The 15,170-nt window shown below is 43.5% G+C and overlaps 1 protein-coding gene across 3 annotated transcripts in view; it reads left to right on the top strand.

The window, feature by feature from the left end:
• Positions 1-11,535, top strand: part of epha7 (eph receptor A7) — a 54,062-nt gene extending 42,527 nt beyond the window's left edge. The window contains exons 8-17 of one of the 3 annotated variants that reach the window (XM_076271687.1): positions 111-219; positions 1,175-1,230; positions 3,069-3,194; positions 3,651-3,836; positions 3,956-4,017; positions 4,169-4,378; positions 4,606-4,821; positions 6,498-6,691; positions 7,467-7,622; positions 7,970-11,535. In XM_076271687.1, the coding sequence (XP_076127802.1) occupies positions 111-219; positions 1,175-1,230; positions 3,069-3,194; positions 3,651-3,836; positions 3,956-4,017; positions 4,169-4,378; positions 4,606-4,821; positions 6,498-6,691; positions 7,467-7,622; positions 7,970-8,084 (1,430 nt within the window). In that variant the 3' untranslated portion in view covers positions 8,085-11,535. The remainder of the gene's footprint in view (positions 1-110; positions 220-1,174; positions 1,231-3,068; positions 3,195-3,650; positions 3,837-3,955; positions 4,018-4,168; positions 4,379-4,605; positions 4,822-6,497; positions 6,692-7,466; positions 7,623-7,969) is intronic. The other 2 variants (XM_076271685.1, XM_076271686.1) reach the window with 2 other exon arrangements.
• The last annotated feature ends 3,635 nt before the right edge of the window (positions 11,536-15,170 follow it).

Consider the following 15,170-nt stretch of genomic DNA (forward strand, 5'->3'; position numbering starts at 1 on the left):
CACGTTAACAGGTTCTTGCCGGATGACTGATTAGCACCCAGTATACTTTTCTTACATCAAATAATTGGACATTTTTTTGTGTGCGTCTCTTTGTGTGCTCCCCCACTCAGCCACCATTGTATCCAGCGAGCAGAACCCTGTCATCATCATCGCAGTGGTGGCCGTTGCGGGGACCATCATCCTGGTGTTCATGGTGTTCGGCTTCATCATTGGGAGAAGGTACGCTCTCGCGGGCCCCATTGACTCTCCGCTGCTGTGAGTCTCTGCTCTGTCAATTAGTCTTTCTGTCAGTCACAGGCCTCCGTAGCCATGGAGTCCATACACACACCCATCATCTGTGGCATGCTGTGGTAATGGATTGTGATGTGTTATTTTCCAGCCCTCTCACTGTGCACAAAAACACCATTTTTGCATGACTCTTTTTTTTGTCTAATGGAGCCATTATCAGGGAAGAGTTGCTTTGAAAAGAATGGTGTCTTGGTTTCTTCGGTCAGTGTAATGACCCTGCAATATGATCACATACTCCAGTGCCAGGTGGAGCCATGGGCTCTGGCCTTTTGCCCATTTCATCATCAGCCATCTCTCATACCTGTCAATCTCCCCGTCTTCATCCTCACTTCATTTTTTTTCTTTCGTGGAGTTCGTCCCATATATCATTTCATCACTGTGTCGGCCATTTTGTTGTGGGAGGCCTAGCATGAAAGATGCTGATGCATATGTGTATTGTTTTTGCCCCTTTTCTTGATCTATTATGGGATGTATTTATCTTATAACCAAGACGCATGGCTATCACTTGTGCCTCACTACTGCAGCGCAATCAATTTCCCAGTGAACTATCAAAGTGCAAACCTTGTAAAATGATTTCATGCCTCGGGGCACAGTCATTACATTAATACACTCCAGAGTGCTGCTACATCTATTTCTTAGCATGCTGGGTTTGATACTTTTACTATGGGGTCGATCAGATGTAGTCGATAAGGCATAGTCATACTTGTTTTTGTTTTCTAAAGACCCCACAACAGACAATAGAGCACTGCTGTCAGTACTGCGGCGGTTTCTGAAAGATGCTTACTGCATTTCACTGCTGCCATTAAAGCCTGAACTACAAATGACCCTGTGGCATTGTTACATGTAACACCAGTTAATTTCTTTAATGTCCTCTCTCTGTTCAAAGGCATTGTGGCTACAGCAAGGCCGACCAGGAAGGTGACGAGGAGCTCTACTTCCAATGTGAGTCATCCAGATTTCTCGTGGGCTTACTCTTTCTTCCGCTAGCTCTTTATAGGCAGGAGCCATTGTAACACATCTAATTGCTTTTGATATGTTATGACTGTCTCATCAAAGCTCTTAAGTCAGTCCAACATCTTTGTGTGTTATTTTAAATGTCAGATTATGGTACAGTGACAAACCACATCCCCAAGCTACAAAGACATGCAAGTGAATCATGTCCAGAGAAGTGAACATTTCCAGAACAGTAGAAAGGTCACAGAAGCCTCATTCCACGCAGTCTACATGGTTATGTTAGAAAAATGAGTTTGTCACTTAGGAGTTGAGAGGTGTTCTGCAAAGAGTACTCCATCCAAGTTCTCATGTTGCAGCAGGATTCTCTGTCGTGTACAGATGCTTGCTCACACACGCTTACGCTTGTACACAAACAGATACCCACACTCACTAACACACACACACACACACACACACACACACACACACACACACACACACACACACACACACACACACACACACACACACACACACACACACAAACACACACACACACACACACACACACTGGTAATGATGCCCCAGGAGATACAGCTGCAGTCTCCCCAGCCCTGCTGTAATGATCAGCGCTGTAGGCCAACTACTGATTCGGAAACAAAGGGTCAGGGTGGCACACCGTGCGGCTACCAAGCCCTGGCCCCGCTCGCTGCGCTCACACCCAAAGCCGCTAAGCGCCTGCCAGATCGAGCGCAGGATTGTGCAAGTCCTGGCGTTTAAAAAACAAGCCCGACCTGAGACACAAACAAGCCTGCACGGCGGTGGCTCATAAGGAGTGGTGCTCGGCGATATTAAACGACGACACACGGGCCGGCCGACAGAAGCCAGATAGTGTATAAATTCCACGTGTAGACCCAATTTGTCTGCCACAAAAAGGGGGGGAGGGCTCTGATAAGATGTCTCCTATCAGATCCAGTGACAGCTGGGATGGACGAAGCAATTATAGGCGCGCGTGGAGGGAAATATCAGCTGCCATCACGCCTTGCTGGAGCACAATGAGGCCGTGTTTATGTTACTGGATCGGCCAACATACTTCTCAAGGGCCCAGAGGATATTAGTCTGTCGGCTTCACCAGCCCTGTGCGTCGAGCTGATTAGTAATCTAATTACAGGCCAAGTCTTCAGCTCATTTAGCAGTTTTAAAGTGTTGTTTTTTTTTCTTCTTCTCTGTTCTTGGTTAATGTGATGTAGTTTTTCAGGGCTTGCCTCTTATCAAATGGGTTGTGCTATTAACGTTGACGTGTGATTTATTCCCCAGTGTCATTGCTCTTTATATAGTTCCCTGAAAGAGATTATAATGTTGTAAAGTAGACTTTCCTGGACTTCTGGACGCCTTCATTTTTATTTATTTTATTTTTTCAAGGATACTTGAAATGAGAGTAGATTTATTTCTACTGCCATTACAAGGATGAACATCTTTAGAAAATATAAGCAATATGTACAGTATTATACAAAAAATTACCATGTAATTCCATATATTTTGCTGCCATAAATGTACACAGTATAGGATAGGTACAGTGTAATCTTGTTGCAGGTAATGTCTTAGTACTAATCTGAATGCTCAGCCGGCTTTGAGGTGTTATGAATGTTTTGTATCTTGCTATTGTGGGGGGAAATAAATGGTCTTTGTGCCTGTGTCAGAAAGCCCTTTTGACACATTATTCTCTGTCATCAAATTGTTCAGTAATTCCTTCTGACCAGCTGCCCTCTGCAATTGTGCAGCTGTCAGACCCACAGCGAACCGTGTGCATATTTAATCGTAACAGTAATCCTCTTACCCTTCTACAGTTAAATTTCCAGGCACCAAAACATACATTGACCCTGAAACCTACGAGGACCCAAACAGGGCTGTCCATCAATTTGCCAAGGAGCTGGATGCGTCGTGCATTAAGATTGAGCGGGTGATTGGAGCAGGTGAGGCTGTCTCTTGTTGCTCTGGCTTTGCGTTTAACCGTCCCCAGCACTCGTATATCACTCTGACAGCCAAATATTTACACATTCAATGAGAACACTGTCTCCCTCCTGTTTATTGATAATGTGTGTGCATGCAGAAAAATGCTCATTGTCATTAGTATGAATTCCAGCGCTCGTAGAACACTGGTGCAAACAAAGATGCCCCGCGCTGATAAATTGCTGTCACATTGGCTTTAGAAGTGTGCCTGAAGTATAAATCAGTGTGTGTGTGTATGTGTGTGTTTTGGGAATGTATAATGCTCGCTCTAGCAGGCATGTTCAGGGTGTTTGTTTGTTTGGATCAGACTTTAGCGTGCCATATTATTTACCCAGCCACAGTCATAACCACTCAATTGGAATTTTGCTGATGCATTCACCCGCCCAGAAGTGACAATGGTGCTGTTTTCCCTCGGCTAGGGGAGTTTGGAGAGGTGTGCAGCGGGCGCCTGAAGCTCCCGGGGAAGCGGGACTCGCCGGTGGCCATTAAAACCCTCAAGGTGGGCTACACAGAGAAGCAAAGGAGGGACTTCCTCTGTGAGGCCAGCATCATGGGCCAGTTTGACCACCCCAATGTGGTTCACTTGGAGGGAGTGGTGACCAGAGGTTAGTAATACCAACACGATTTACTCTCATATGCCTTTTGCATGATGGCAGTGTGTAAGGCAACTCTCCAGTAGAGGAATTTGTGGATGAAATAATTGAATTAACATTTTTTTTTGCAGGAAAGCCAGTGATGATTGTAATTGAATACATGGAAAATGGCTCATTAGATGGCTTCCTTAGGGTAAGTTCTCACAGGAAGTTGTCACATAGGTAGATTCCTACTGGTACTGTAATGTTTCAATGATGAAAACTGTCACATATCCTAATTGACAAATGCCTCTCATCCTGACACATTGAATGCATACGCCAATGTGTCTGCTTTGCTTGTGCAGAAACATGACGGTCAATTCACCGTCATCCAGTTGGTGGGCATGCTGAGAGGCATCGCAGCGGGAATGAGATACCTCTCCGATATGGGCTACGTCCATCGAGATCTGGCAGCGCGCAACATCCTTGTCAACAGCAATCTCGTATGTAAAGTGTCTGACTTTGGCCTGTCAAGAGTGATAGACGACGATCCCGAGGCTGTCTACACAACAGCGGTGAGTCAATTACGCCAGCGCTCGCACCGCTCCATTCCCCTCCTGCGCATGATCTCAGAATAGCCAAGTAAATGCATGCAAATGAAGGAGGAAGAGGATCAACACATAGCAGCATGCTTGCCTGCTTCCATTCAATATGCAGAGCATGCCGAGCCTAGTCAATGTTTCTTCTGGACTGATATTAATGCCCCATGCTGCGTTCTAACTCTTTCTAATTGATGTTTTAGGGGAAGATGCAGGATATAATGAATTTGATCTTTACTCCTGCCACTGACCTGCGTTTTACTGAACAGGGTGGGAAAATACCAGTTCGGTGGACAGCAACGGAGGCCATCCAGTACCGTAAATTCACATCCGCTAGCGATGTGTGGAGTTACGGCATTGTCATGTGGGAGGTCATGTCCTATGGGGAGAGGCCTTATTGGGATATGTCCAATCAAGATGTGAGTAGAAAGCTAACTTCTTCATTACACATACCAAAAAAAAATGATATCAACTTATGTTTTTTCAACTTGGTTTTACTTAAAAACAAGTGCAAAAAATATGGATTGCCATAAGATCATGATCAAATTCAGAGCTCTGGAAACATTTAATCCTTCCAAGGAAAATCTAAGCAATGACTTCATTTTGGGATATTTACATTCAGTTTAAACACTACCAGTTACAGAAATGGCTCTCGTTTACATTCTGTATTTGAGCAGGAACTTACAAAGACCCTTAACCCAGTTATAATGAGCAAAGATACTGTGATTAAAATTTCTCATTAGAATATGGCCGCCATTTCACAGCTATCGAGTTCAGCTGCTGCCCAACCCTGTCTCGCTGAATGGACGGACATTGTTTTGTCCCGACTTCAGTTGGGACAGATAAGCTTTGCCGTTCCACTCATCATGCTGATCACAGCACGAGCAAATTGAAATTCCTCCATGGTGCAGACAGCGTTTATGAGTCAAAGTATTTTAATCCTGCACTGTTTGAGAGCACTTGCCTTGTGTATGCTGCCCAGTTAGGCTCGTTCTTTTGGAAAAGTACAGAGGGGCTCACCATACAAACACCCTTTATCTGTGGGACTAAGCCTAATTTATCCATTTAGCGTTTTGCTACCTGTTGGTGGAGCAGTATCCATCTGATATTAATAAGCTGCGCGACTGGCGTCTCTAAGTGGGATTATATGACATTCTAAAACTCGGCAGACATCACTGTCAGAAATTTTTGTTCACTGTCAGGAGGTTGGCAAGGAGTTCCACTGGGGATGCAAAAGAGGAGAAATATTTACATTTCCCCAACACTTTCACTGTTTTGACACTTCTCTCTCCATAGCTCAGTCTTGTTTGAAAAGACATGACAGGCATTGCAGATGAATATGTGCACAAAATAAACAAACTTGAGCCGTCTGGCTGAAAGACGATTTCTAGACTTCAGAAAAAAAGAGCAGCCTTTATTCCTCATATTTTCCTATCATTAACTATGTGTATTATTAGGGTACAATATTGACTTTTAACAAAACACACGGCAAGGGGCTTTGGTATTTGTAGCGATAAGGCTTATGTATCTATTGTTACTATTTTTGCGATGACTAAACATATTTCATCAGTCATTCAGCTGATAATGACTGCAGGCAGAACTTAGTTCAGGTTCTGGAGTGCTGTAGTGGGTGGTGGAATCATCTAGGGAGAGCTCTGCAAGCCTGCGCTTAATTAACTAGAGGGACTTCCAGAGCTGTGACAGGTGTGGACAGCTGCTCCACACATCCACTTCTGCTGCACACGCAGACACACACACACACACACACACACAAACACACACACACACACACTCACACACTCACAGAGAGTAGTGCTGCCTGCGTTATTCAGCCATTTGAATATTGGAAGAGTTGATCTTCAAGCTTGCAGTCATTCCACTGTAATAAGCTGACAGAGAGCAATCACAGCTGGTACTTTTTGCCCGGAAGTTTGTAATTGGTGAAAACACCAAAGAATGATACTCAGAGAGGTGGCTGTTTACAAAGCGCTTGATTAAAGGATGTAATGGCTTTGAGAATAGAGGGATCCTGCTGAAATGGACGGTTATTTGGTAGTAATGAGCCCTAACAATCTTTCTGCTTTGGGTCTTGAAGGTTATAAAGGCAATTGAGGAAGGCTATCGGCTGCCCGCACCCATGGACTGCCCTCCAGGCCTACATCAGCTGATGCTTGACTGCTGGCAGAAGGACCGGGCAGATCGACCCAAATTTGATCAAATAGTTGGCATCCTTGATAAAATGATTCGCAATCCTAGTACTTTAAAGACTCCGATGGGAACATGTACGAGGTAAGAATGATTCTCCTCCTCTAATGTCTTTGTTAGTGCTATATTCTTCATTTAAATGAAGGGTGCTGTGATTTTTATGGGGTGCAGAACTAAACAAGGCTTCTGGTTTTTACTCAAGTGTGTGTGTGTGTGTGTGTGTGTGTGTGTGTGTGTGTGTGTGTGTGTGTGTGTGTGTGTGTGCGCGTGTGTGTGCGCGTGTGTGTGTTTTCCAGTTATTTGTATGTAACTTCATTAGAGAACAATCCAAAGCATCCAGCAGCTGATTTATCTCCTGAGGTTTAAAGATGAGAGATAAATGCCAGAGAATCAATAATGGCAAAGCTGCTTCCATGGCTTTATGGTCAATAGCAGGGCTTTTAAATCAATCCCTGTAATGAGTCCCCGAGACTTTTAAGTTCTGTGGGAACCCTGGGCCCTGCAGTGACATTTTTCAGATGAAATCTATTTACAGTCGAAACATTTTTCCCTCATGTGAGATTAAGGACATAAGAGAAGAATGGATTTCAAAACGGAAGGCTTACTGCCTTTGTCAGACTGAGATGGTTCCTTTATTTATTTAACTAGAAAAAAACACATTTCACCTACAAATTAAATTAGATGTCAATTTTCTCACTTAATAAAACTTAAAGCTTCCTGTCACAATTTGTGCTGTAGCTCTCCGGGGTGTCGGCTGCTAATCATTGTATTTTGTTTCCTGTTTAGCTCATTTGAGGATGATTTTTTTCATGATTTGCTGATGTGACATTAACAATCTCTCTGTGCGCTTCCTGCTCAGGCCCATCAGTCCCCTGTTAGACCAGAGCACACCAGACTTCACCACTTTCCGCTCGGTGGGAGACTGGCTGGAAGCCATCAAGATGGAGAGATACAAAGACAACTTCACCGCGGCTGGCTACAGCTCTCTGGAATCAGTGGCAAGGATGACGATCGAGTAAGTGGATGTTTTGTAGCTGCCCTTTTAAATCCAACCGTATCCCCACAGCAAAGTCTGCCACCATTAAACGCGTGGTTAACTTTCAGATAGCTGTCGAGAGGAATTTCATCACCGGCCATTTCTCTCCCCTCCGCTCTGACACGGAGGAAGAGGGGCCGCTTTTTTAGTCTTCAGCACTTTAGTCCATGAGCATGCATGCCATTTAGTTCAGTTGTAGTCCCAGGCCTTTCTCTCCTCATTAATGAAATATCGGGGCTATATAAATCCTGCTGCTGCTGGCGCCATGGTCCGGCTGTGTGATTTATGACCGTGTGTGTGTCCTCCTCCTCCTCCTCCTCCTCCAGGGATGTGATGAGCTTGGGGATCACTTTAGTGGGCCATCAGAAGAAGATCATGAGCAGCATACAGACTATGAGGGCCCAGATGCTGCACCTCCACGGCACCGGAATCCAGGTGTGACGAGAGCGGCCGGCGCGCACCCTCCCGGGCCCGTGGGGGACAGCGGGGAGGGCGTCAGGGGACACCCGGAGCCCTCGCTCACTCAGGCACCACCGAGGATAATCAATAAGGACAAAACGTCGTGCTTTTTTCTTTGTCGTCGTCTTCGTCGTCGCTCTTACTCTGGATCTTCGGAATGAAGAAAAAGAAAATCATTCCTTTGTACTTTGGCAAAGGATTTGCCCCCCCCCCCTCGCTAACGAGCAGGAGGGAGCAGAGGAGAGGACGCCCAGATGGAGGGAGAGAGAGACAGAGCGAGCGAGAGACACGCAGTGGACATGGACACGTGCAGGGCTCTGAGGGACGTGGAGGAGTTTATCAAGAGGAGACAGAGCCTCTGAACACTAGTTTGATGCGTTTGATCTTGTTTCTTTATCTTTATGAATGGTTTATTTGTGCAAACATCAATACAGACTTTTACTTAAACTATGACTTTATGGTAAAAGAAAATACACAACACACAAAAAACAACACAGAAAAAAAGAGTGGTTTAATGAATATCTTCTTAAGTCTCTTTGTTTTTTAAATGCTAACCACTCTGATATAGTGTGGTGTTAATGGTACATCTTCATTTGGTTTCTTATCTAGTTTTCCATTTTCTTTTGGCTTGATAACAGGGTAAGAGTTCCCACATGGGAAGGAGGATTCAGTGATACTATGAAATGACCAGTGTGTCATGTGTCATACTCTAACGATTGAAGTATTTGTTGTGAATAGTTTCCCCCCCTGGCGTTAGTTCAAATACTGCAATTCATAACTCACTTTAGTTGAAACTTTACACAGTGGTTTTGATGGCTGCGTTTGACACACATGGCCCTATTTTGAAGTAACACAGTCTTGAACTGTGTTTGTGTAACCCCTGGAGTTATTACAATACCAATGTAAAGCTTCTGTTACTGTGAAAGCCCCATGTCCAAGTAGCAATATCCATCTTTATGTTTACCACCTTATTATTCCATCATATGGAGTACACAGTACCTTTCTTTCAGTTTTTCACTTAGAGAACTGAAATAGTTTTCAAAAATAGCACTAATTGTTTTTATTTCATTTTTGTTTATTTGTGTTTGTTTTAGTTAAATATTTGGCCACTATTACCTGAAAGCAAAAAAGGTCTTTGCCATGTATTACATTTGTGATTCTTTGAATCAGTGAATCAGTGAAAGTGTTGAAGTAGTACTGCCTTAATGTTCTAGTACATTTACAAAATGTTTTAACTATTGTCGGTGTTGGAGTGGCTGAAGTATTTCTCGAAATGGGCTGAATTTCTTCTTTTTGCATAGCTGATGGTTTCCCAGGTTTGACGCTTTCGTCCTGAACTTGAACAAATTGAATCAAGTATAATGACACTTTCAGTGGAGGAGTATTAGGAGGGAGCTTGAGTAGGACAGAGGATGACCACACAGCAATAACTTTCCCCAGCCAGGAACGAGCCTCCTCTGCTTCAGCCAGGTGCTATGGTTTTTACAAACATACTCAAGTGTTTGGAAGTCGCCAGTGGAAGCTGCATTTCAGATAACCTCTACCGAATGCAAGGGTGCCTAGAGGAAGTGATACAACTGGGCCAGCTCTCCAAATCAGCAAATATTTGTTAGCAACACGAGAAACAGCACTCTAATTACATTATATTATTCTGTGAGTGAGATGGCATGCCTTGATGCTAACCCAACCCCAGGGGAATCTCAAGTGACTGCTGTGCTTTCTTGCTGTTTGAGAATATTTTCACCCCTTAAATTAAAGGATTTTTAATTGTCTGAGGAGGATGATAATGACAAAATTGTGCTGTGTTGTGCGATGTCAGCTAATCAACAAGAGAGCCACCACTGATCGGTTCACGGTTTACCTCTGTCTGTCCAGGCCTTTGTGCAATGTAATAACGCTAACAGTACCTCTCTGGTATGTGTCTTTTGAAATTCTTTTTGTTTCTTTTTTGTTGTTGCTCATCAATGGATAACAGGCTTTGAAATTGTGTGCTGTCAACAGTTTTTGGTGCCATCACAGTCTATTGTTTGTACAACAAATGAATGTTTCGCTGAATTTAGTGATCAGCATTGTGGTCTCTTGATGAATGGGTCAGCCATTTCCTTACATACAGTGAAGGTTAGTCACGTCCAAATAAGTGCTTCAGTTCAGAACATTGGAGAGCTCAACGCAGTTTTGTGCACACAGTATTATTTAGAAAGTCACGTGAGTGAGATCCTCATCGGGGATGGCCGAGCTCGTTTTCCTCTCCCCCAACACACTGACTGACCCCACGGGGCGCTCTGTTGACGCTTGGACATGGTGGACGAGCTGCAAAGCAGCTCTTGCAGCCGCAGCACGGGCGTGAAACAGCAGCTTGTCATTCCCCTCCACGCCCCCGCTGGCCACTGCGCGCCACTCCAAAGGGACTGTCCCTCGTGCGGGTCCCTACCGCCCCGGAGCCAGATCGTGGCCGGCCCTCGTCGGCCTGCGCTGCAGATCCACTCGCTGTTCATACAGCAGACCTCAGCAGTTGGGCCCCTGCCAGCGCATTGAGTTGAACACTGGCGCAAAGGCCTTCAGTCAGCACAAAGCCCAGTGGTCCACCAGTCAGTCAACCCCCCCCCCCCCCCCCACCACTGCGTACGGGTCCGTTACAGCCTGCCCCACTGGGTCGGCCGGCCACGGCCAGTAGGCACTTCCCTCCGTATGGATTTGGGTTCCTGTAGCGACAGCAATTTTGGGCCAAATTGAGATTAAAAGACAGATTCAATCAGTCCACCTCGCGGGACATCATGACCCTTCAATGACAGACACACTCCCGTGTTGTTCTCGAAGCTGCGTTCGTAACTCACACTGGCAGCGTGGTGGAAATCAGGAACTAGTTTCTGTCCTGACTATGTGTCTACAATGGAGGGGTTGTCTTTTGGAGGATGGCCATGGTTTTTTTTTTGTAAGGAAAAGTGTTGAAAAGCCCTTTACGGAAAGAGACTAATGATTCCAAAGAGTTCAGCACTGTTGATTGTGTGAGGAAGACCACAGAGATCAGAGGGAAACTTTGTATATGTTCGAAATTGTAAAACTTGTACATTTTATTTATAATGTTGTTTTTTACACACATTACTCTGTAGTGAGCTCTGAATACATTGAAAATGCACTATATTTTTCTATCTCACTCACAGATTATTATTGTCACTGTTTCAGTTGTACATAATTTCTCATTTAGGACCAAAGACAGATGATAGGTTTTCCATTTAGATTTTTATTTTGTTTTATTTTGTCTTTTAGTTTGATGTACAGTGATGCGGATTGTCGATTTATTATTTATTTTTCTGTGATGAAAGTATTGAGAGTATTCACTGGTCAAATGTATTTTCTCCAACTGCAGAATTGTAAAATCATTTACCTAGACAATTTCTTGTAACATAGACATTTCTTTTTGCTTTGTAATCTTTGTAATAGACTGTACATATATTTTTGGAAAATATAATACAATCTATAGAAAGATTCTGCTCTTGTGATGTTTGTCTCATAAATCACAATAGACTGTGTGCCTTAGCTCTACCGTTGATGATACTGGAGATGTTGTTTTTGTTCCAGTGTTAAGGTCAAACAGGTTTAAGGTTTGTAAATTTACAGAAAGGGTTAGTGACAAAGTTCCCGTCACAGGCCTAGATCAAAGATTATCGTGTGCACTTTCTTCTTCTCCCTGATCTCTCTCTGTCCCTCTCTCTTTCTCTTCCCCTTCCTAACCTCGCTCTCTCTGTCTGAGTGTGGGCATTTGATTTCTCTTGCGGTGGGCAGGCATGGGATGTGCCATTAAAAAGACATTAGTGATGTTCCAAAGTAATAATGCTAAAAAGAAGCACCTAATTGAATACCATCTCCTGGGATTTAAACAATGCAAACGTAATGGATTCATAAAGATTACATCTCCACAGATATTTCAATATTTATTTTATAAAGACCGGTAGAACCTCAACATCATGATGTCTTACAGGCAGATGGAATGAATCCAGTAGGACAGGCCCCCCTTTCCCCTGAAAGTGTCGACTTGTTTAAACACGAACCTAACAATGAGCAGCAGAGTAGAAAAGCCTTCACTCCTTCTGCAGATTCATACTTTGATATACACCCTAAATGTTTCTACAGACAAAACATCTTCCAACCAAATCTTCTGAGAGCTTCAGACAAAGATTTAATATCACATTAACCAGGGCAAATGCACCCAACGAGAGAGATGGAAAAGAGATTAAAAACGCAAACACTAGAAAAAAGACAAATTATTAATATTCAGCAATAGCACAGCTCTTTGCTTAACTCTCTGAAAGTTACCCATCTGCGCCTTTAAGAAAAAACTCCAAAGAGTTCGCCCGGGAGCTTCCAGGAAGCTGTTGAAATTGACTGGAAAAATGCTTGGCTTCATAAAGTCCGGCCTCCTCTCAGCTGAATTAAAGGACCATGACCCCGGGTTTAGATAACAGGGGCTCACATTCCACCTCCCATTATGGCCAGTCTTTTGGGAAGTCTGCCGTGTAAGTCAGGCAAATAGTGCTCAACCTGCAGCCCTCCACCCCCATACAGCCAGCACCAGGCTGGGAAGGAGAGGAGTGGAGAGGAGGAGAGGAGAGGGGGGGGGGAATAGAACTGGTGGAGGGCTCGTTGGGATCAAAGCCAAGGGCAGATTGGTAATCTGCACACATGAGGAGGGGGGCGACACAGAAAAGGTGCGTGTGACCTGAGAAGAGGAATTGACTTGGCTGCAGGATATTTATCACGTCTAATTCTGTTGTTGTTGATGAGGGCTGTGGTGCTGAGGAATGGTTTGTGTGTGTGTGTGTGTGTGTGTGTGTGTGTGTGCATGCATGTATGTGTGTGTGTGTGTGTATAAATTCATAAAAATATGTATTGCTGTCTAGTTACTATAATTATATCTATGACTACCTAACACATGATACACCAGGAGAAAACGTGAATAGTGTGGAAACTTATTTGCACCTCTATGTTATAAGTATTCCCCTTAAAGCAAGCAAAGAATGCATCATCAATGTTGCTGCACGTTGAATCCTATTAAAATATATTTAACACAGTGTAGATTCTCTCGTTATGAAATGAACCAAGGAAGTAACTTACACCCACAGTCAGTGTAGACTTGTGCACTGTCTCGATAGTGTATGTCTCTGGATAGTGTAGGCTATTACTTTGTGTGTATTCTGATGCTGATGATGTTTGATATTGCAGTCTACTCAGCTTTAAAGAAGTTTGACATAGATTCCACAATGAACTCCAAAAGTGCCATAGAAAGCTCTTGAAAACACATTTGTTATGTTTTATGCATTTGCTGCACATAAGTTGTTTACGCAATATTCCTGGGAATACTGTTGCCAGTAATTGGTCCTGCATACAAAGGCCTTAGATTTGTAAGTGTAGCTTCCATGCCCTTTACTGAAGTAATGAAAACAGAACCGTTTCTTAGGATGAACTTCAAACCTTCTCAAAATAATAATCATCAGGTCATTCCAGTGCAATGACAAAAGACATTTATTCCACAATTTGAAGCTAAGCTGATTGAAACAGTTTGCTCAAGGCAGATCACTGGATAATAGACACCTACGTTTATGATGCAAATCTAATGCCTCTGCTCTAGAATGCCAGTTGCCACTATACTTTTATTTCTCACTGCTTCAGAGTTCCCCTTTAGATGAAAAGCAGAGCTGCGACTCAGGTCAGGTGCATTATATTGTTTATTAAAAGTGTCTCGGATGCTGTTACTGCATAGTCCACCTGAGGCTATTTCAGTCCTAATGCCTTTACTGCCTTGGATCCACACCAATTCTTTTTTTATGGCCTGGCCTGTGGCACCTGGCAGCATTAAGCATTTAGGGACTGTTAAAATATGTCCTCCTTCTCCATAGACGACCATGCCCTGGGCCAATGATCAATTTCACAGGCCGGCAAATGCCTCTTTGGAAAATGCTGATGGATTTGGCAGATATGAAGGTTTGGTCAAAGAAATGGTGGACAGAAATGAGTTATGGTGTGTCTGGCATTGGCTGGCCGGTCGCAGAGCTAGCTCATGTTGCATGTGAAGCGTCTTCTTCAGTCATGCAGAGGCTACTGCAGTGATGGGACATAAAAGGGCACTGGCCATAAAGTGGTTGGGATTGTTGGAAACGATGAGATATTCCAGTTAGTGATTTAAGAATAGGCTAGTCATTTAAGAATAGGCCTCACTGGAGATTCGGGGTTTTATGCACGATTTAGTAAATTGTATACATGGGGGGAATTAGTATCAAACTCTGATTACACTGGTGATTTATGTTGGTAATGATAAACAGATACTAGAAGGACCTGTAACATGCAACTTTTTCAGAGAACTCCACTGAAAGAGGAATCTCGTAAATGGAGCATAATTTTTGGTTAACGTGGACACAGTCGAGAGATTTTTTTTCTCATGAGACATGAGAGAGAAACCTAAAATAGGCATCTTTTAAGTCCCATGTGACCTGCACCATCCAGAGCACAGAAGGCTCCAGTAGCCGTGTGGGGCTCCATGCAGTGGGAGGTCAGCGTGAGGGCTAAGTATGCATCTCCTCAGCCAGTGTCATTGGCTGGCAATGCGAGGCACGAAGAGGAGGCCAAATGGGAGAATAGTCCATTGTAGATTGTGCTCAGGGAGAGATGTGAGCCTGCTTTGTGACATTACTATCTGGCCATCTCACATGAGATGTGTGACATTATTCATGGAAATGAATAGATAGCGGGAGAGGTCTCTAGGGACAGGGTGTGAGGAACTGGGTAAATAGACCTGATAGACCAGCTTCAGCTGTCTGAGGAAAAGACATGCTATTCTCCAAGGTCCATTTTCTTCAGATACTTACCATAACAGCAGACCACATTGGTATGGTATGCATGATAGACACAAAACATGCTTTTTGAAAAATATATGAAAATAAATAAATGAAAATAAATAAAGAAAGAAAGAAAGAAAGAAAGAAATTAGGGCTGTCAAAATAATTGAATAATTTTGATTAATTAATTTGAGAAAAAATAACTGATTAAAAAAATGAGTGCAGATTAATCGATTCC

This window comes from Alosa pseudoharengus, unplaced genomic scaffold (genome assembly GCF_046254945.1).
Source record: "Alosa pseudoharengus isolate Yale_2024_CS ecotype anadromous, Long Island Sound unplaced genomic scaffold, YU_APseudo_1.1 YU_APseudo_1.1_scf_7, whole genome shotgun sequence".
Classification (NCBI taxonomy): domain Eukaryota; kingdom Metazoa; phylum Chordata; class Actinopteri; order Clupeiformes; family Clupeidae; genus Alosa; species Alosa pseudoharengus.